The sequence below is a fragment of the Xenopus laevis genome, chromosome 6S (assembly GCF_017654675.1).
Source record: "Xenopus laevis strain J_2021 chromosome 6S, Xenopus_laevis_v10.1, whole genome shotgun sequence".
NCBI lineage: Eukaryota > Metazoa > Chordata > Amphibia > Anura > Pipidae > Xenopus > Xenopus laevis.
The window spans coordinates 84,017,770-84,040,389 of NC_054382.1; the positions used below are offsets into that span (position 1 = coordinate 84,017,770).

Genomic DNA, 22,620 nt, shown 5'->3' on the forward strand with positions numbered 1-22,620 from the left:
ATGTGGTCACTAGCATGGGGTAGACTTGAATTGATCAGTTATGTAATAAGGACATGTGTGTGTGTGGCCAAAGTACACAATAACTATCCTGGTTTAGTTAGCTTTAACAGGAAAATAAATTGTCAATATAATGTTTTTTGGTATATGGAAGGAAATTGGAGTGCCCACAGGCAGGGCAGCCATCAGGGGGGGGGCAGGGGGAGAGTTGTATGGGGCCCGAGGGTAAGGGGGGCCCCGGCCACACCACACTTACTTGATTAGCCGGGCCCCCCTGCTTTATGAGAGCTGCTGACTTCGGGAAGGCATGGACGTTTAAAGGGCCCTGACCACCAATTTTCTTATTATGTGGGTGGGGCCTGGCCACCAATTTTTTTTTCTCATCTTGGGTCCTAGCCACCAATATATTTTTATGGGGGGCCCTGACCACCAATATCTTTTTATTTTTATTAACATGTGGGAACCCTAGCCACCAATATTTTTCTTGTTTTTTTTACTGTGTGGTGGGGAGGGCGGACCTGTAGGTGGGGCTTGAGGTGGGCGCAGCCCAGGGGGCCCAGGAAATGTTGTCTTATGGGCACCTGTGATTTCTCATGGCGGTCCTGCCCACAGGTAACCCAAACATTCAATGGGATTACACACAAACATACTGTACATTATGCAAATAATGTCCATGTCAGAAACAAACTCAGATCCCTAGTGCTTCAAGGCATTAGTGCCCTGAGATACCGGTAGTAGAAGACCCATTTTGTATGCCTTTTAGCAGCTTCTGATCACTGGGCTGTACACTAGAAAGAGGTGTCACCTTTTTATTTATTTTTAATAATTACAGTTTTAGATAAAGGATTCTGTTACTTCTAGAATGGACATGCTGGCAATTATACTCAAAATATGTAGATGTGTTTTAAAGGTAATAATCATCAACATGTGCCAAACCAAGATGCTCCTATACTTTTAGCAATGACAATATCTGCAGTATTCTCAGTGTTTTTCCCCTAGTGAATCGTGTAGCACTAATGCTACACAAGTCCTGGCTTTCAGGTGGTTATTGTCCCTTAGACAGCCATAAACCATCAGCTAAAAACAGACTACTTGATTTCTGCCATGATTTTGTTAAATTCTTTTCAAAAGCCATTGCCCTAAGAAGTGATAAAGGCCTGCTAGTTGTGCCAGGAAGAAAACAGATAGATTCTATAGTATGGTCTCTTCAATGCTTGCTACAACCTAATCCTCTACCAGAAACCATTGTTTATCTAACAATTAATTCTTTAAATGGGTAATTCTAACATTGTCTGAAATAGAGCCCTGGCCCCACTGACTGGCTTGAATACCATCTGGTCTCTAGAACCTTTTAAATGCATCATATTATTTAGAAATATTATTTCCTATGTTTATGCTGCACAAAAAATCTCCTCACTCAGAGTGTACAGCTTCTTCATACAAAGCCACCCCATCTCATGCGTGCTTTATAAAAAAAACAAACTTGTCAACTCATGTTAAGAAAAAGCTATATAGTTTTATTCAGGCAAAAAAAAGATACTTATAGAGTATGAAAGGAAAAATGTGTTGCCATGTGTCTTATGAACTGAAGAACTAGTGGATCCTATCTTTGCATTCTCAGTGTTGTCATAGTAATGGCACATAGGGCAATTTAAAAACTCAGCACCAAAGAGCCCCCAAAACAGACTCTTGTAGATTTGAATGGAAATCCTCTGACGAGTGCTAATGTCAGAGCTTGCCACTGACACAAGCACTTGAGCACGTCAGAGCTGACATGAAACAATTCCTGATCTATGACGGGCTGCTTTGGTGCTTTGGCTGGAGATCCCTTACTAGGTTTAATTAGCTGGTGGTTAAGATATGCAAGCCAACCAAGACAGCAGATAACATTTTCAAAATATGCAACTATATGATAAATAGTTATAAAAAAACAGCGGGATAATACAGCACACGTTGCCTGGCTTCACTAAACGTGTACATTTTTTACGTGTTTTTTTCTTATGGCCATATTTATTATGCTGTGTAAAACAAAATTCACAGAAAAATCGGTGTAAAAAGCTGTGTAAAATAAATGGCCAATTTATTGTGTGTGTAATTTTATGCCAAGCAAACACCAGATTTGCTCCCTTATTTTACATGCTTCCAGTGGAAGTCACATAAGAAAAAACGGTAAAAATGTTACACTGTTTTTAACACTGCGAAGAGTGGCGATCTGTGATGTATTATCCCACTATTTTTACACAGCATACTAAATATGCCCCTTATAGTGAAGCAAAATAACAGCATCAAATCTGCCCCTTAAAGTGAAGCAAAATAACGGCATCGAATCTAGTGTTCGCATGCTGTAAAATTACACATACTTTGATAAATTTGCCATTTATTTTACACAGCTTTTTACACCATTTTTTCTACAAATCGTTTTACACAGCATAATAAATATGTCCCTTACTAGGGACAGCCCTGTAATTTGGAAGGGCTGTCTGGGTGAAACCTGTCTGGATTTCCAAATTAGGAAATCCGGACATGACACTGAAATTGTCATTGTCATTGAAATTACATTGTTATCCACCCCCTGACCATTTTCCTGCCCCACAATTGGTGGCAACCCTATCTCTTAAAGTAGAAAAAAATGGTGTAAAATCAAAGAAATGTATTTTGTATTATATATTGGTGCTTTGCTACAGCCAGAGGGGGTCCTTGCAGGGCACTTTTATAATGCAGATATTTAGGGGCCGATTCACTAAGGGTCGAATATCGAGGGTTAATTAACCCTCGATATTCGACTAGGAATTAAAATCCTTCGACTTCGAATATCGAAGTCGAAGGATTTAGCGCAGATAGTTCGATCAAACGATCAAAGGATAATTCCTTCGATCGAACGATAAAATCCTTCGAATCGAACGACTATTCGAAATCCTTTGAAAAATCGTTCGACTATTCGACCATTGGATAGTCGAAGGATATTCCTTCGATCGTTGGATTAAAATCCTTCGAATCGAACGATTCGAAGGATTTTAATCCAACGATCGAAGGAATATCCTTCGATCAAAAAAAGTTAGCCAAGCCTATGGGGACCTTCCCCTAACATTGACTTCGGGGGTTGAAGTTTTTTTTAAAGAGACAGTACTTCGACTATCGAATGGTCGAATAGTCGAACGATTTTTAGTTCGAATCCTTCGATTCAAAGTCGTAGTCATAGTCGAAGGTCGAAGTAGCCCATTCGATGGTCGAAGTAGCCCATTCGATGGTCGAAGTAGCCCAATCTTACCTTTGAATCCTTCACTTGAAGTTAGTGAATCGGCCCCCAAATGTCTCCAATGAGGCTCGGTTGAATATTTATTACAGATTTATGTTATGTGTTAGTATGTTATACAGAATACTATGTCACTTCCTGTGAATGTGTGTGTTGCGAGTGATTACTATTGGTCCTGGGTCACTTCCTGTTCTATACTTTTCCTGTTTCTATGATATTGTGTGTGTGTGTCTCTCTCTCGCCATGTTTCTGCATTTAAACTGAATACCAGAGCTGTTATCCATTTCTTCTAAATAAAAGTTATAAGCAGCAAAGGATTTGTGGAACTACACCACTCTGTGCCAGAATTTGATGCAAGGAAATCTGGTAGGTCTAGCATACAGTTATACAAATGTCAGCCTGCAATGCTGTTCTACTATAGCCTAGGGAGCAGAGGTAGCTTTCTGGCAATAACGGTAGGAATTGTTACTGCAGATAGCCATGTGGCACAGGCCAAGCATAGTTTTTCTTTAAATTATTAAAGCAAAGTCCTATTTTAACCATTTGCCAGAATTTTAGAGGAGAACAACCACCAGAAATGTCACAGCAATATTTCACAAGATGTAACAAAACACAAGTAAGTGAAGCAAAATGTAATTATAGAATCTCTTCAATCTTGGTAACATTAAGCTGTCCTAAACTACAGTTCCCGGTATATAGCTGAACAGTCTAGCTTTAATTCTACAGGTATAAGGTGCCTGGGTGCAGAGCTATGTATTAGTATAAGAAGCTAGGACACACAGGACTTATGGAGAAAAAAAGGTTTTTATTTTAACAGAAAAAACTAACGTTTCAGCTAAGTCCCTAGCCTTTCTCAAAGTCTTTGTATATATATATATATATATTTATATATACACACACACACATTGAGAAGAATCCCTAAGACCTAAATAGACTGATGCATATGAAAGCAAGAGAGACTCAAGGTAATTTCCTGACCTTCAGTCCAGGGACTACAAGTGGTTGGTATAGGTTTACATGACTCTTGTAATGACTTCCCAGGCCCTCTCATTTAACACTTTTATTTTGTTAGGTGTCTGTTGTCGCTGTCAAAAGAGAAAGTTGAAGCTGTGTTTTTTTCCTTACAAATTCTCTTAACTTTAACATAATAGTCACATCATAGCTAGGCTATGCCAGAGCACTCACAGGCTTTGTTTTTTCACCTGGCCGCCCAAGAAAAGACACAAATTATTTATTCTATAAAGAGCTATATACACTTATGAAACCTATGCCTCCATTTTGCAGAAGATCCTATTAAATACTCAATTTACATCACATATGGTACAAGTTAATGTGATAAAGACAAGCAGTATGATTGTGCTGTGATTAATATTGCTCTCTTGCTTTGATCCCAGCCAGGAAATAATCTGCAATAAATTAGTATATTCTCTCCATGCTTATGTGGGTTATTTCTGCATATTCAGCTTGCTTCCAAACTTCCCAAACATATTGGCAGGTGAATTAGCTTCCAACAGGTGCAGCGTTTTTTGGCAGAAATGTGTATTTTTTTAAAAAAAAATAAAATAAATTAAACTGGCTTCTCAGTACAGGTATAATGCAGTACCTTCATGGCCTAGGATTCCCATGTGCCAAGAGTCTTTAGGACTTCTGACTAAGGAATGTGCCCTTCAGTATATTGCTGGCAAAGTCCCATTCAGTTCTGAAAAATTGCTGTTTCCGCATTGATTCTGCATCTCTGTTTCAAAGGACAAAATAGATGAGTAGCAAAAGGACTTCTGTAGAATACAGTAGAGCAGAGCTGTCCAATTGGCGGCCCGCAACCCACCCTTGTGTGGCCCCCCATATAAAAGTCTACCTGCTGTGTCTGCTTACCTTGTGTAAACTTTAAATGGTATCATTACAGAGATTAACTGGTCCCTGCATTGTTTAAACCTCAAATTCAGACTATAATCCCCTGTATTGTTCACACGTAATCCCCTCTGCATTGTTCACACTTGTAGCACTTTATTGTTCATTCCCCTGAAACCCTGTACTGTTCACACCTGAGACCCAGACTGAAATTGCCCACATTGTTCACCTGTTTACACTGTATACAATGCTAATGGGGCACCAGCACTGTGTCACTGTATGTAGTACATTTTAGAGTGGTCCTAATAGGCTCCCCAGTCTTCTGCTCTGTTCTGCCTGTGTGTGCCATACTATGCCTTCCCTATGCTCCCTGTGTCTGACATACTCTGTCTGCCCCATGCTCCCTGTTTGTGCCATACACTGCCTTCCCTATGCTCCCTGTGTGTGCTATACTTTGCTTGTCCTACTCTGCCTGTGTGCCATACTCTGTCTGTCCCCTGCTACCTGTGTGTGCCATACTCTGTCTGCCCCATGCTCCCTGTGTGTGCCATACTCTGCCCATCCTACGCATCCTGTGTGTGCCATACTCTGCCTGCCCTACACTCCCTGTGTGTGCCATACTCTGCCCACGCTATGCTCCCTGTGTCTACCATACTATGTCTGCCCTGTTCTCTTTGGGTGTGCCATACTCTGCCTGTGTGTGTCTGCATTTGTTAGGGGCCCCTAAAGTGTTTGATCATGTGCTGGGGGGATGTTTTGTTATCCATAGGGGAGGAGGCATATGGATTTAAGGGTATGTCTTAATATGACTTACTAAACTTGTTTCATATTTGAGTTATAAATGATATCCCTGCAGTGAGCACAAATCATTTTTAAACATGGATGTGGTTTAATGTGGATGTGGTTTAAAAACAGGGAGTGGTCAGCACTGGCTTACATTATCGGCCCTCCACTATGTAGGCTAGAATAATTCTGGCCCTCGGTACCACAGAAGTTGGACAGCACTGCAGTAGAGTATAGCACAAGGGAAAAGGTCAGTTGAGGATTCCTCTCTTTTCATTCTGTCATCCTGCTAACCTTGTAAGCTGGCTATCCAGCAATTCTAGTGCAATGTGTTGCAACACATTTTAATTTTCTAGGTCGAACATCTCATACTGATTTTCAGTATAAATGTAACAGTTGGCAAAATTACAGTTTGTGCATAAAAAATCTAATATTTAAAACCAAAGATACAATCTTTTGTGTTTTTTTGCTAAAGAGGCCTTTAAAGTAGTATATTTCCAATATTCATGTGACTACTCTTTCCCACCCTGTGATTCTAGAAATTTTTACAACACAGTATGAGTCAGAAGAGTCAGGCAGAAAAAGTGACTGTAACATTCAGCATTAAGGAAATAATTTTTTTTTTAAAACACATTGCTCCATGGTACAAATAAAGAATTAATACTTAAATAATGTTTAAAACTAGATTATTTACTAGAGATAAGGGCAGTAATAATCTTATTATTATAAATAACTGAATATACAATCAGCTGTCAGAGTAGCAAGTAAATCGCTGGATCAAGCAATATTATTATCTTTTAGAGGCAGATTTAACAAGAGTTTTTAAACTATAATAAATTCGATGCTGGAATAAAGAGTAGAGGAAAATTTTGTATATATGCACTGTGATTTCCTTTAGTTATTTTTAGTCCCCTCCATATTTACACTGTAGATTTTATTCAAAATTACCAGGTCACTTAGGCTATGGGAAATTTTTTCTCTAAAAGTACCTTTTCTAGTCCTGTATCATATTGTCCCAAGTGTGATGAGACCAATGTCCCTTTTCCACTATCTATAGACTTGTCCAAAGATTAGTATGTTTTGGAGGGAAGTTAACAGTTTTCTGAACATTAGTCTGAAAATAAAAATTAAATTATCTCCAGGAAGGCTTTATTTAATTTTTGGATACAAAAAGAGCCCCCCTCATTGTCAGACATAATTTCTTATATGAACCAGCTTAGTTGGCAGGAAGCTTTATTAGTAAAGACAAAGGGAAATAATTCCAAAGAGTCATTTAGACTTGTATGGTCTCCTTACTTTGAGATCTGTGACTCCAACACTAAAAGCCAAATATCTCAGTTCCTTCAATTGTAAAAAGATTGCAGGTTGGGTATCTGACATTCCCGAGGACAATGGGCTTTTTTCTTACTTTCTTTTCTTTTATGAATGTGTTTGCATCCACTGGCTTAGTTAGTTTTAAATAGTTCATGTTAGTTTCTTTTATATATTACTTCATTGTAAGTTCTAAATTTTGAATATTGTAACATTGTACTAATTGCAGCACATTTTCTTTTTCTGCATTCTATTTGTTGTCATATTGTCTTTATGGTTTTATGCACTAGAAATATTTTCCACATATCAACAAAAACTAACTACTAAATAAATGTTGTATTTTCTGTATTGGTAAGTAACCCTCATTTATTAATTAGCTCTAAAGGATAAAGTTCAGAGAAAAAAAATTGGCGCTACAAGTGATGTCATGAATCAAATGTATAATTGATCCATTAAGTGGAACTAATGCTAGTGGTCTGAACCGTAGACTGAGGGCACATGGATCGTTGGCTACACTGTTCTCAGTCTGCGTGTATTTTGCAGGCTGAGAGAAGCGTATTCGCTCCCTTACACACCTCACTGCACTGACAAGTACAGCTTCCGAAAGCAGGCATTTTCAGGCTGATCCTTGCTGAGTTCCGCTTCGTGTAGCCAAGCAGAGGCAGAAGCTGTACTTGTCACTTTTATTGAGGTGCGTATGGGAGGGATCTGCTTCTCTCAGCCTCCAAAAAAAAAAACATTCTTTGTGGCCTCAGCCCTATCACTTATGTCTCTCAAGGGCGTAATGCCTCAGCATTTTATTGATAAATTGCCCTCAGTATCTTTGTAAAATAGTGAACAACATTATTCACTAACGAAAACATGACTTCCCAGACTATCTCTAATTTTTTTGTTGCGTTTCCACTTGCACTTACTCGTACGCAATTCAACATGCCTTTCAAGTGATTAAACCTTTTTTTCCCAACTGACCTCTATTTCTAAAACACTACAGTCCTTAATTACAAAATGAGTGCAGTTAGTGATGTTTTTACCTGAAAAGCAATATTATTTTTAAGATGTTCTTCTTAGAGGGTTACATGTAACCCAAAAGTGTTAAGTCTACAATTGGATCCTACTATATACGGTGCATAAAGAGTTATATTATCATAACAATTTTGTTAATACCAGGATAAGCCTTTTATTATTAACATTATATAATGTATTTATAGAGCGCCAACAACTGCTGCAAGGAAACGACACAGGTATAAAATAGAAAAATGCAAAAAGAATATGGTAGAAACAAACATTTAATTTTAAAATACTGTAACACTTTATGAACTCAGGAAATGCAAAATTAGTTTCAAATTGAGTGCCACCAGTAGGGTTCTCCTAGTGGGGTATATTCATCAAAGAGTGAAGTTAGAGATCTCCACAGTCCGCTAGAGTGAAATTCCGCCACTCTCCATTCATTTCTATGGCATTTTTAAAAGTGTATTTATCATTGGGTGAAAGTGAAAGTTCACCCTTTGATAAATATGCCTTTCAAAATGCCATAGAAATTAATTGAGTGGTTGAATTTCACTCTAGTGGACTGTGGAGATCTCTAACTTTACTCTTTGATATATATATATATATATATATATATATAATATATCATCCTTTGAACCATTTTCCTGCCAAGCATGTATTTCTTCTTTACTAACAGGCAAAGACTATAACCACGGTATAACACATTCAGAAATGAAACGATTACTAAATTAATTTTCATATTAAGTTCAGAATGACAAAGTGAGCACCCCTTTTTAAAGACACATTACAACAATGTTCTAATAAATCCTTCAGCAACATATCAAACTGCAACTGTTTTATTTTAAGAATCAATAGACAGAGATCAATACCAAGGTTCTGTTAATCTCTGTTTATCATTGGTCGTGGGAAATGGTTCAAGCATTAAACAGATCAAGGCACCCAATAATCTGTTATTTTATAAATCTGCAGCCCAGTGGCCCTATAAAGAATTCTGGCCACCAGTATGCCTTGAAACTTGATAGATATATATCCTTGTATGGAATCACAGTTATTATGTTAACACCCACTACACACAAAGTTAGGCAGCACTGATCTAATATACACTAAACAACCTACCCTATAACCAATTAACAAGCAGATATCAAGGTTACCAGCAGTAAGACAGCAATATAGACCTTAAATGTTCACTAAAATGAGAGGGCAAGGTATATAAATTGGCAAAAATGTGGGGCCTGTGTTCTTTTTCTTATGCTGGCCTGTCTGTATGTTACAACATAATATAAAAACTGCAAGCTGTAATTGCCTAATTCTTGTTATTCCCAAACCTGTAAAGCTCCAAACCACCCAGAAGAAGTTATGATCTAAAACACTTCTGCCTACAATGGGAGAATGTAAAGATAAGTGTATAGAAGACAGCAAGAGAGGGTTGTTTTTAAGATGAATGCGAACTTACATGTATCTATACATTTAATATGCTCTAAAGATCTCTCACACAAAGAATAAATAAGCAAACTGTTCTTTTTCTGGAATACAACAAAGCAATTTTATGGCTACATATGAAAGAAATGTAATGTCTTAAGTTGTTATGTAATTATCTTACCTCAAATAGGATGTTGGAGATATATTCTTTGGTTTGGCCCACTGATAGGATTGCTGTGGAACAGATAAATATTGATCACAGAAATTTCCTTTCCTTATGTGATGAAATCCAGAATAGTCATCTGGTGATAAGTCATTAGTTGATGACATTGTGCTATGGTCATCACAAACAGGCTCTGTCTTAAGAGACATGTTGGGTGTATGATCTGCTGCTGTTTTTCTAGATTTTATTGGAATGCCATCATTCATGTCTGTTGGGTCAGTTGTAAGGGCATTGATTGCTGCAACTATAGCAGAACTGGTATATTGATGAGTATTTCCCAACCATGTTTCATCGGTTACACTAACACGTGGGGAATTATGGGGAGATGGAGTTGGTGAGTGGTGTGGTGAGTAAGATGTCTGACGACCATTTAGGCTGTATTTTCTTTTGATGCATGGTGAAGAAGGGCGTGAATTTGGGGCATTTAACCAGTTTTCCTCTGAAATGCTTGTCCTGGGTGATGTAGATGGAGAATGCCTAGGTGAGCTAAGCAAAGTGCAGGTTACCATGCCCCTCTGGTATCCTTCTTCAGGATCAGTGGTTTTGGGAGAAACACATGGTGACTGCCACGGAGAGGTCTGCGGGGAAGTAAATGGATAAGAGTAATTTGATTCAAAAGAAGAAGCTTCAGAATTACAGCTTCTGGAAGACAAACTGCTTGCAGGACTTAAGCAAGATGGATCTCGGTAAGTGTCAACGTTTGGCAAGTTCAGAGTTGCTGTAGAATGTGTTCTCTTTGCTTGTGGTATGGCTTCCTCAACATCTGGTTCATTAAAAAACGGGTTATGGTTAGGATGCATTGCTAAGCATGATGTGATCTCAATTCTGGGGCTTTCTAATGCTGGGGGTCCAAAGGGTCTTATGCTAGGAGATAGATAATATCCAGTGGCCTCACTGTCTAGGTTCCCTCCATATCCAGACAGATGACTTGAAGATGGAATAATGGAAATGACTGGATTTGATGACTGAAGGCCATGGCATGGGTTTGATAATGAAGAATTCGTCACACCCAGCGACAGACTGGCACTTAAATTGGAGGATGCATAGTTAAAGTGCTCTGAAAAAAAAATTATTACAACAGATGTTAGTAAAAACAGAAATAAAATGACAAGCCTATCTTTTCATTTTAACTTTTACAATAAAAGTAATATGATTCTGCAAGTGGCAAAGTATGTCATATGCCAAAATATGTGCTTGTATCTGTGAGCAGCACAAGGATAAAAATAAACAGTATAGAGATACCATTTATTTATGTGTGCTTAATGATGCAAAAAAAGGCACATAATAAAAAGGATATATTTTAACCTCAGCCAGATGCCAGATGAAATCAATGCAAGTGAATAACATTGTAGTACTGATGGAAAATTGCTACCATATCTGGATTATTGTGGTGAGATTCATGATGTTACTGCACAACTGCAGCCATAAAGTGCTATTAACAAGCCTGATTTTACGACGTGTCAGTGCATCAGACAATGCAGAATTTCAAAGAATGTGAAATGAGTGCTGTTGCATATCCTTGAAGAATGGTCAGATGAATTTCAACATTACATTTAAGATACTTTTTCATTAAGTAGTAAATGGCTTCCAATAAGACAGAACCAGAAAAGCAAATATTTTGGGTTAATCAGCATAATAGTAATATATACGGCTATGGGGTTTGCCTGCCATTGCTGGTGGAAAACATTGAAAGAAAAAACAGTCCAGTCAGCCTTTTCCAGTCCTACATGAAGAGTGTCATATTGAATACACACATAGTGTGATGACTGGCTGATCTTGCATCCAATATGGCTCTTTGCATGCAATGCTATCAGAAGTGGTGACATTTTGCCTGCCACTGTGTTCCAACCCATGTACCATAGCACTATGGGGTTTGACTGTATCCTAAAGGTTTATATAGTGTTTATGGATACTTTTAGATTAAAGGAGTAAACTTGTTTTTATATAAAATGACCCATGCACAGGCCAACCATTTCCCAACTGCATCACCAAACTCTAAAAAGGTTCCCATCTTCCCAACACCTGAATCTAAAATGAATCTAAAATGCAGGGCTGCAGAGTTATATTGCCAGCAACCATGTTTGGATCTGTTAAATTCTGTCAGAAAGTCAATGTCCATGATCAGCTGGCATTCAATTCTATAAAAAAACTGTGCCCTGGTGTCCCTGCCAGGGACAATTGCATCTCTACACTAAAGCATTTATATCATAGCAGCCACAACAGGAGACCAATGCCAGTTCATGTGCAGTCAGATTACACCACAAAACAACCTATATTATTTATATTCTATTCTTGTATGCTGCCTGCCCTGACCTGTGACTGGACTTTGACCACAATCATTACTTAAGCCTTTGTGCCGTTCTTGCCAATCCTACCTGTTCCCCAAGACTTGCTTCCTCCTCGGTCCTAACTTTCTAACCTTGAGGCCAGCAGCCTCAAAAGATTGACTCCCTAAAGCCAAGCAAAATGCAATTAATACCAGCCTTCTAAATAGACAAGATGGTGCTGCGTGTGGGGAGATGACAGCAAAACACTCCAGTTTCTCATAATTATACAGTTTCCTATTGTCTCTCTCCAACTTGCAGTTTAAAATGCTAATGGGTTGTAGCAGTCACTGACTCCAGCAAAAACTTTTTATGTAAGGCTACTTTTTCTTTGCCATTGTTACTTTGTCTTGTTTATTGTTATATAGAAGTTCTGGCTTCCAAACAACTGCCTGGTTGGTACGATAGCTGGTACCCTTGCAAACAGAAGATCTTAGATATTTCAAGATGGATAGCTGTAGAACAAAAAGTTAAATGGTTTAAAGACTAATGAAAACAAATATGATTGTGCACATTATCCAAAAATCTAGTCTGGACTACGTCTTAAAGAGATAATGTAATAAAGGATTTGCCAAGTCCTGTTATATTACTAAATACCATTGTTTACAAATGTATCTTGGCTTAAAAATATAAAAGATGGTGGTTTTCAAATGTGGTCACCAGTTCTGTTACCGTGCCATTCAATGTTGGGAGGCACTGTGACTATGCTACTAAATGTTGTAACTGTAGTGAGGTAACATTATTTATTCTGCTTTCTGTAGACACATAGGGGGTTATGTAATTAAAGGCCCTAAGTTTGCCCAGCAACAGTAATCTATAGCAACCAATTAACAGGCAGTTTTCCTGGTCACCTGTTTAATTAACTTAATGGTTGCTATGGGTTACTGCTCATTTCCTACCTGTAGCCCTCAGAACTACTTGAACGCTCAGCAAGCATTCACAGTACACTCTTTCTTTAAGTAATCATGCTTATGAGTTTTGCTGTGGCTGCACCAATGGCTGGATATTCAGTATACAGCCACAAAAGTTTAAACGTGCTACTAGTGGCAGCCAGAATGGAACATAACTACAGATCTAGAAATACGTGCTTGTATGCATTATTTTTTATGAAAGCGTCAAATTAGCTGAAACAAAAGTATACAAATGTTGTCAAATTCTGCTGGGAACTGGCCTGCTGCCGGGATGGATGCATTGTTTCACACAATGGCACTGCACTAAATTTATTGAATTACTGTAATTGGATATATGAAAAAGTACTGGCTTTTGATTTTTCTTTATGTGACAGATGTGACAAATTAATGGTTATGTATCAAAATGTTCCAGATGGAGAAATTGAGACATGAACAATAACGTTCCAAATAAACATTTCAATAAATGAACTACCCAGAATTTTCCAAAATGAATAAATTGTTCTATTGGTTGTTTAAAGCAAATTAACGTAGATTTGATTGTCTCTCAATTTTGCATGGTTATCTGCATAGCTTGTGAACAGAAACATTAGCTAGAGTTTGGCTCATATGTTAAAGAGGCAACCAGCTGAAAATGGAGATGGTTTCCTAATATTTACCTCTAGTAGCTAAGCAGGTAGAGTATGCTGTGCAGCAACTATTTTACTACTGTGCACCTGTGCTTCTAAGAAATATTTCTGTTTGCACAACTCAATAATCCTCTAACCTTAATATTTGCTTTTAATATGGAGAGATAAAAGATTTATAAGGTATAGTATAACATACATGGACTTGCACTGACTGCCCACACACATTATAAGGTGTGCTGACCTAAAGTTACACCATCTTTTTATCTCTTTAAAAGCTTGGTGATGTCATCATTGTAATTTCTTAATAAACGTTCATTTATTTCTAATAGTCTCTTATAGCAAACTACTGTCAACAAAGACAGCCAGAATGCAAGCCTCAATCATCATCATTTATTTATATAGCGCTGTCAAGATACGCAGTGCTCAATCTCAACGATAGTTACAGTAAAAAAAAGTTGAATTAGGAAGTACAGATCCAGTTGCTATTTTAAATAGTCGGTTCCTAAACTGGCTGTCCCCCTTACAGAAACGTCATTTTTATTTTTTTAGTATATGGAACCAAAATACTACACAGGAATTTAAGCTAAAAGTTAGTAATGCACCAAAACCCTAATCATTCATGAAAGATTTGACCGAATCCCGTATCAAATCCAAACCCTAATTGCAAATTAGGATAAGGAAGATTTTCATGAGAAGAAGTCATGTCATTTTAAGGATTTGGTGCCTCTCTATAAAAAATATATATTATAAATTATGCATATTTAATATGTTCAAGGGTTAAAGGATCAGATGTGCATTATAACATATATGATAAGATTTTTGTGCACCAAAAATATTTAGATTATAAGACAGTTAAATGCATCTCTTTGTCTTTAATGGAGGAGGTACATATGTAATATACATGCAATGTAAAGTACAAATGTAATATACATGCAATGTAAAGTACAGATGTAATATACATGCAATGTAAAGTACAGATGAGGGCTTATTTATCAATGCCAAAGGCAAGTATTATCCATGTACCTATGAGTTTTCACCACACTTAGCACTAACACAGCAGCTGTGCTCTGCATTCTTGTACCATTTGCTCCTTTTATGGAGCATCATAGGACACTTTCCATTCCTTTGCACAATATGATTAATGTGCAAGCAAAGGCAATGATAGCGACTGCCCAGGCCCTTCCTATGTGTGGCAGCATGAATTCTAAAGTCTTTTATTTCTTAGACTGTAACTATTTTTTACTTTGCTCCATCAATCCCTAAGTCATTCGTATTACTGACTTGAAGTGTCTTTCAGAAACAAACAGTGTGATTAATCAGACTGCCTGAAAGTAAAAACGTTAAGTCTAAAAGACCACATGTCTAAATAAAGTATCTCATATGCAACTAGAAAATAAAAATATAATAAGCCATAGCAGAATTTGAAAAAAAATTATTAAATGGAGGTTTTTAAAGGAGAGCAGCCCAAATGGGACAGTACATGTAACTTTCAGTATGATGTAGACAGCAGTATTCTAAGCCAATTTGCAATTATCCTTCATTTTTTAAAGGTTATGAAATATTTCAGCTGCTATACAGTTGCTGGGGTCAAAATGTCAGATTCTGATAATAGAGGGCCTGAAAAAAAAGATAAGCACATAAAATGAAGAAAAAAATTAAACCTTCAAAGTGGATATGTTTTGTGGTCTTGGGGGCAGCACCACCACTGATAACCATATAGCATTTTCAGTCACATGTTGATATTCCAAAAACCATAACAATGACTATGAAGAAAATTGAAAAACTGCTTAGAATAGCCAATAAGATACTAAATAATCTTAATATGCAGGTGTACTTTCTTTTTGATGTCCCAGTAATTTCTAAAGTCATCTTTATGGAACCAAAGTGTAAGAGCAACAGAACTGGTCGATGTGAAAATCAGAATATTGAGACAATCCATCTTCTAACTTTGTTTTAAAGTGTTCCTTTGAAATCATATGTTTTTTGTATTTTTACATATACAGCATATATTGCACTTCCTGGCTTCAAGCAGTATTCGTATTATAATTTTACAAATAGATAAGAAGGCCATAATGTGGATGCCCTGTAAATAGACTATAATTAGAGTTCTAGCTTTGTTAAAATGCATTTCAAGTCTTGTGCGCCAGGAGTTCCTTCCATTCAGTACATGCGGTCCTCAGCCTGCCAGGGGTGTTAATGGCAGATGGCAGCATCCCACTGTGGAACAACTACTAAGTTACATGCCATTTGGTAACCTAAATCAGCATCCAGTTATCAGCAGCAGAATTGCAACAATGATTCAAATGCTAAATACAAGATAAGAAAGTATCTTATTAGCAATTCAGAAAGTAATGAGGGGTTTAAATGATAAAGTAAACTCAAGAAAGACCAACTTTGAAGTGAGGGTCAGGGCACACGTTTCCTCCTGAGGCAACTTCGGGCGACTATGGAAAACGAATTGATCCGAATGCCATCCCGCCGGCGATTTACATTCTAGTTAGGGGGAGGCACTTTGGGGAGATTAGTTGCCCCGAAGAAGAGATTTGTCGCCAGGCTACTCATCTACCTGAATCTGAGTATGACCCTAAGATGTGTCAGTATTTGTAGTTTGAAAATTAACTAGAAAAACACTTACTCTTTATATCTTACTGAAAGTATTTGTTCATTGCCATATCCTGACAGAGGTCTACCGGCAATTAGAAGAAAGCTGTGGTAGATTGGTGGTATCTGCTCCTTCCATTTTCAGCTGAATTATTTCAGCTACAAAAAAATAGTGCCACTCTGCTGGGATGCTGGGAAAGGTAAGAAACATGCCAAACAGTACTACTTTTATCTTTGAGCTGGAGATTTTTTTTACTAGAAGGAGCACAGCCCAGAAAAAAACTTGGCAATTAAATAATTCACTGGTTGAAAGAGGAGTGGGTACGGGATCAGATTTATTGGTACATGAATTTGCCTTTTCTTGTCCTTTAACAAGAAAATATACCCTATATCCACAAAACATTCACTTTTACTAATTTATATATCAGTAAAACACTTGTAAAAATGCTTCTTTCATTTTCTTTATCATTGTATTGCTGTGTGTGTGTAATACTTATAATTACTACTATATAATTATATAGTGCTGACGTATTCTGCAACTATTTAGAGACTATACAACATTAAATTTAACCCCTGCACCAGTGATGCTTACAGTCTAAGGGAGGAACTCCGTGCTGCGGCTTGAGCCGACATGTCGCCATGCGACGAAACGCATGCGACGTGTCGGATGTTCTGAAGATACAGGAAGTGAAGAAGAAACCACAGGTAAGAACTAGATTTTTCCGACTGTCGGATGAAAACGCAATACAGCGTTTTCATCCGACAGTCGGATAATTCTAGTTCTTACCTGTGGTTTCTTCTGTAACCCTTCCATATGTATGCATGCCTAAATCACATATATCTCATAAAATGAGAGAACAAAAGACATTCACTGTCTGCCTGTTCTTCCTCACAGACATCTTTGCAACTTTCCACTGCAGCTATTTCTATTTCAAGATTGACGTTAGTAGTAAAAACAGCACAGTGCTAAGTGATCCGAACCGCATTGCATGGAAACTTTTCTTAATTCATGTTGGTTGTGTAACCTAAATTATTTTACTGTGAACATATCCCTATAACCAGGTGTTTTTACCTGCAATCCCATAAAATGTATCTACATAATCTAGTGACTACACAGAATCAGCAAATAACTAGATAATAGTAATAAACTTCTGCACAGCTTTACATTAACTGAATACATGTGAACAGAGACAAAGCAGAGTGCAATAGGGCAGCATAAGTATCAGTCCCCAGCACAGGGCATTCTATTTTGATCACTAAAGGACAAACATGGCAATCAAATGATCTCTGTGCTATTGCCCTTATGGATCAGTCATAAAGAATATATCTAAAGGTCTCAACTAAAATACACGCTATAAGCTGGCCATGCACAATTTGAAATGAGGGATATATAAGTAACTATCCTGCAGGTTTATGACCATTTGCCACTGACTTGATCATCAAGCCTATAGGCCAACTGGGATCACTCAGTGGAAGTGCATTTATGACTATGTTTATCTCATTAAATCCACTGTAATCTATTCTCATAAAACTAAATCTGTCCAAATGTCACACTGCATGGCAATCCAGGAAAAAGTCACTCAAAATGTAGTAGTCTTCATGTGGCAAATATATATAAGCAAAAGCTTGGTTTTGGAGACACTCTTATAGTGACTTGAACTTATGATAATGTAATGTGAGATATTTGGGACTGCTATAGCGTTACTTTGGGTTACTTACGTTTTATGATATGAATTAAGCCTAGTTGAACTTAGAAAAAGGTTTGTTCTATTAAAAGGCTTTAATATATGATATAGAAATCATTTGCAGGGCAATGTTGAGCTCCAGAGCTCAATTGGTAGTTCACATAGCTGGCAAGCTATTCAGAATATAACTATTTACTTAACAACAAATGGGTGTGGGGTCAAATGTCACTCGTGGCTATACAAAAATAGAGGGGAAAGTCATTTACATACAAAACAGGACTTCTATTTCACAGCTTTCTGTGCTCTTTTAATTTATATTGGCACCATGTTTGGAAGGCAGATTTCAGATTAAACCTTGTTGACCAATAAACCAACTCATCAACAAACCTTTTAACTTTTCGTGATGTTATGACAGCTACAATAACTAAATTAGCTATTCCAAACCTACACAAAGTTGTAACTGTGTGTATGTGCAGGTGAGTACCAATTGCTACCATTTCCATGTGTCCTTGAGTTGGCACAAACTTGCTACTGCCAGGATACACTATAACAAGTTGTTTAGACTTCAGCATCACCTGTTCCCTATCTCCTTAGTCTGCAAAGAGTCCTGAGGGAAGTGGGTCAGAAAACAAAATTTATTTAGAACCATCAAAACCTGAGGAAAAATGCCTACGTTTTATAACTGTACTTTAGTAGGCCCCCATGCAGTGTCGGACTGGCCCACCGGGATACCAGGAAAACTCCCGGTGGGCCCCTGGTCTAAGATTTTTGGGTGGGCCCCTGTTGTCCCAGTCCGACACTGCCCCCATGGCTGTTTGTACTCTTTATACTTAAAAGCCTCTCCTACGCTACATCTTGGATGTCACTTTAAAGGTAAAGGGTGTATTCTATATAATGTTACCAGGCCTGGCAATCTGTGGGTTCTGGCAAATGTCAGAGGGGCTGCTATACGGTCCCATAGAAAGTCAGTATTTAGTGGGCTGGTGGGGGCTGTTTGGGTCTCTGTGTCCCTGAAATGCCAGGGCATTTTCATTCTCAGTCCGGACCTGAATGTTACCAATTGCCCCTCTCATATATATGAAGGTATGATCCCCTTAATGTACACCCTGAGTTCCTTACTTTATAATATTGGAAGTCTCCATCGGTGCAAAGTCCTGTGGTTGAGAAATGCTGCTCTATACTTTGATAGGAGTGCTTGAATATTGTTCTATATGTTTGTCAGGTATATATTTATTTTAGGTTATTAAATGTGCAGTGTCTATGCATAAAGAACCCTCTATTTCTTGATCCTGTAGCTATATGGTTTACTGCTGCCTAATCTAGCAAAGTATGTTTGCTTCTTGCTTAATATTATAACCCACTCCCCAATCACCACAAAAAAAAACAACAGCAAAATGCAAAGTTCACAGTAAAGCTGAAAATGAATATTGTATAAGGCTGACTCGTGGGCAGGCTGGAAGCTAAAGGGTTATTATTGTGTCCCCGGGAGAAGAGAAGTGCACGCCTATAGGTCCTTAGAGAGAAGTCTCCAGTGTAAGTGAGACGTGACGTTCCTCCCCCATGACAATGCCCTGCACATACTGTAGCAGTAACACTAACTCACACATCTCAGGCTCTCCAGCTGTTGTTGTCAAACTACAACTTTCGCCGCCATAATGGAGCCGGTGGCAGAGGAAACTGACGCTTATTAGAAAGTGGAGAGCCACGACAAGTGAAAAACAAATAAGTAAAAGATCCCATTGACAGCTAGTGATCTGTAAGCAGTTAAAAAACTACAAAACAACATCCCACCGGGCGCTGCATGGAATGCTGGGAGCTGAGAGGAGATATCAGGTCGCACATGAGCAAGTGTTTATGTTATGGTTAAAGCGCGTGGAACAGGATGTGGAACGCACAGAGCAGGAAATATGTGCGCGCATCGCTCTTATTAGCGCTCCACTCACTACAGGAATGACATAGACGGGATAGCGGCACAAGTTGGCGGAAGGCTGCTGCTGCCTCACACACAGTCCCACCGAACTCACCTCTGTCCCCGCCCAGGTGCTCGCCCTTGTTGTACTCATACTCGAACAGATAGTCGAAGTCCAGCTCGGGCTCTTCTCTTGGGGCGCTCATGCCTGAGACTCGCTCGTCCCCCCCCGTGCCGCTGTGTGTGTCAGACTGTGTCCCGCAGCTCCGCCTCATCTCAGGGACCTGTTGCTGCTGCTAAAGCTCAAGCTCCGGCCCCTCCCCCTGCCCTGTCATTACTGAGGCTTCCTCCTCTGTTTAAATAAAGTCAACTTCAAAGCTGCCCCACTGGAGGTCTTGCTGCGTCTCCGCTCCTGTGACTGGCAGTGCCAGCAGCAGCCGCTACACCCTCCCCCTTCTTCTCACCTATCGGGTGTCTGCCACTCTCTTAATCCCGCACTCCCCGGCCTCTAACGGTCACTTGCCCTGCTGGCAACCTCTGGCCCAGGACTTGAGCAGCACCCGGCTCTAGACATCTCTCTGACATCATCCTAATATGTAAAAGCAAGCATGGTTTCATCTCTTTCGGTGATGATGATGATGATGCAAGAGCCCTGCCCTGTGCTTTCTGTGGGCATGGGATGGGCACATTGATACAGCAGCTTTTGGCGGAGGGATAAAGGCCGGGCTGACAGACCCCATTCCTGTGTGCGCTCGCTTCCGGGTTTGTATAAACACACTGCTGGCTCCCCTGAAGGAGAAGGATCAGGCTAATTCCCTCTCCTCAGCCCCGGGGCCTAATCTCTCCTCTCTCAAGGCTGCCCTGTCTCCGCAGGATTCTCACACAGTTTATAACGAGGTTATCAGGTGCCAAAAGGTCCCTGTGTCCTGCAGTGTGAATGAGTCAGTAAATGGGGCGCTCCCCCGCCCGCCTGTCACTGCTTTACCTGCTCCATATACATCATTAAAGTGACTGGGGCAGTGCCAAACACGCGACTCGTCGCCAGCAAATAAATCCAATTGTCATAAGAAGAGCCTCAGACTGACACAGGGATGTGTTGATGTGTCCCCAGCAAGTGTTTGTGTTTCGTTGCAGCACCCACTAGTGCTAACTCCTATTCACACAGCCGACACACATCATAATCATACACTAACGTGGTCCGCTAGCTGGAGCAGCACAAACAAGCCTATTGCTCCTACTTCTGCACATTACTTCTTATAAGCGCACTGTTCTGTGTATTTCCATTCAAACCTTTAGTTATGCACCCAATGCACAGGCTAAATGCAGTGCCAATTACATTCTTGCAACGTTTGACCAGAGAAGTAGTAGTTGCTGTGTTATTGCAACTGTCTGCTCTGACTGTCAGTGGGTGGCGGGGTGTGCAATGCCTACTATAAAGCCACAAATGATCATTCCCGAGCTAAAGATCTGCCTGTGCTTCCCTGGGAAATTAGAGGAGCTAGCCGGCCTACTTTCATGCTCCCTGCATCATAACCCCTTTTCATCTAAATATCAACAGTAACAGTTCTCTAAACTTCCCAGTAAATGTGGTGTATATTGGCCCACTCTAATAAACCGCAGAAATATAGAAAGCCACGTTCTGAAGTTTCTTACAAGAGATAATGCATGCTTTCATTCCCCCTGCCTCCTGCTTTGGCACTCCTGTGTCCTGGCTAACAAGGCAGCCCCTATCCCTGGCACATTAATACTTTCATTTTAATATGCAAAAGGGAAATTACAGTGACCCTCCACTGGTATTAAACACAGTTATTACTGCGTAGGATCCCCCCCCCTGCAGATCATACACATCTCCCCAAACAGGGCCAAAAAGTAAGGAATGGCAATACGAAATGAAACAATTAAAGAAAATATAGTTCTAAGCAACACATCTAGTTTGAGTATTTTAAAAATTAAACATATAACTGCAATTGCAACCAGTATTTGTCTGTCCCTTTTAAACAATGTTGCCAGCTAAGACAGTTCTGGCTTTCTGCTACATTGTTTCAGGAGTCAGAGCTTACCAGGGCCCAAAAAAGAAAGGAGCAGAAAGAAAACGCCTGATAACTGAAAAGGGTTGTTCACCTTTGAATTAATTAATTTTAGTAAAATGTAGTTTGTAGAGTGATATTCTGAGACATTTTTTTTATTTGTGGTTGTTGAGTTATTTAGCTTTTTATTCAGCAGCTCTCAAGTTTGCAGCTGCTATGGTCCAAATTAACCTAGCAACCATGCACTGATTTAAAAAAAAGATACTGGAATATGAATAGGAGAGGGCTGAAATAAGTATCAGTAACAAAACATGTGTAGCTTTTGAGCATTTGTTTTTAGAAGGGTCGGTGAAAAAGTCAGAAGAAGAAGTCGATTAATCTAAAAAACTATAAAAAAAAACAAACAAACAATGCAGACGAACTGAAAAGTTGCTTTGAATTCTAGAACATATGAAAAAATGTATCTTATGTGAACCACCGCCGCACGGATAATGTTAAATGCGTGTATACTGGAAAGTTGCTTTGAATTATATTTTCTTTGCTTAGGCACAGTTTTGTTTTTGGTTTGAGATCCCCTTAGAGAATTAAACACGTGACTAAAGCCGAATATGCGTTTCCTATCTTGTAATGAAGGGCAAGATAGTTGTTCAGGTGGGGCATTGCTGATGTCTGGTTTGATGTCTGGGCTAAAATTC

At 39.0% G+C, this 22,620-nt stretch overlaps 1 protein-coding gene across 4 annotated transcripts in view; it reads right to left on the minus strand.

The window, feature by feature from the left end:
* The window catches only part of nfatc1.S (nuclear factor of activated T cells 1 S homeolog), a 139,399-nt gene that overhangs the window by 113,644 nt on the left and 3,135 nt on the right, over positions 1–22,620 (minus strand). The window contains exons 1-2 of one of the 4 annotated variants that reach the window (XM_018223584.2): positions 20,014–21,011; positions 9,801–10,899 (exon numbers count right to left, since the gene is read on the minus strand). In XM_018223584.2, coding sequence (XP_018079073.1) covers positions 9,801–10,899; positions 20,014–20,173 — 1,259 coding nt within the window. In that variant the 5' untranslated portion in view covers positions 20,174–21,011. Of the gene's footprint in view, positions 1–9,800; positions 10,900–20,013; positions 21,012–22,620 lie in introns of those variants that run through there. The other 3 variants (XM_041567773.1, XM_018223585.2, XM_018223583.2) reach the window with 3 other exon arrangements.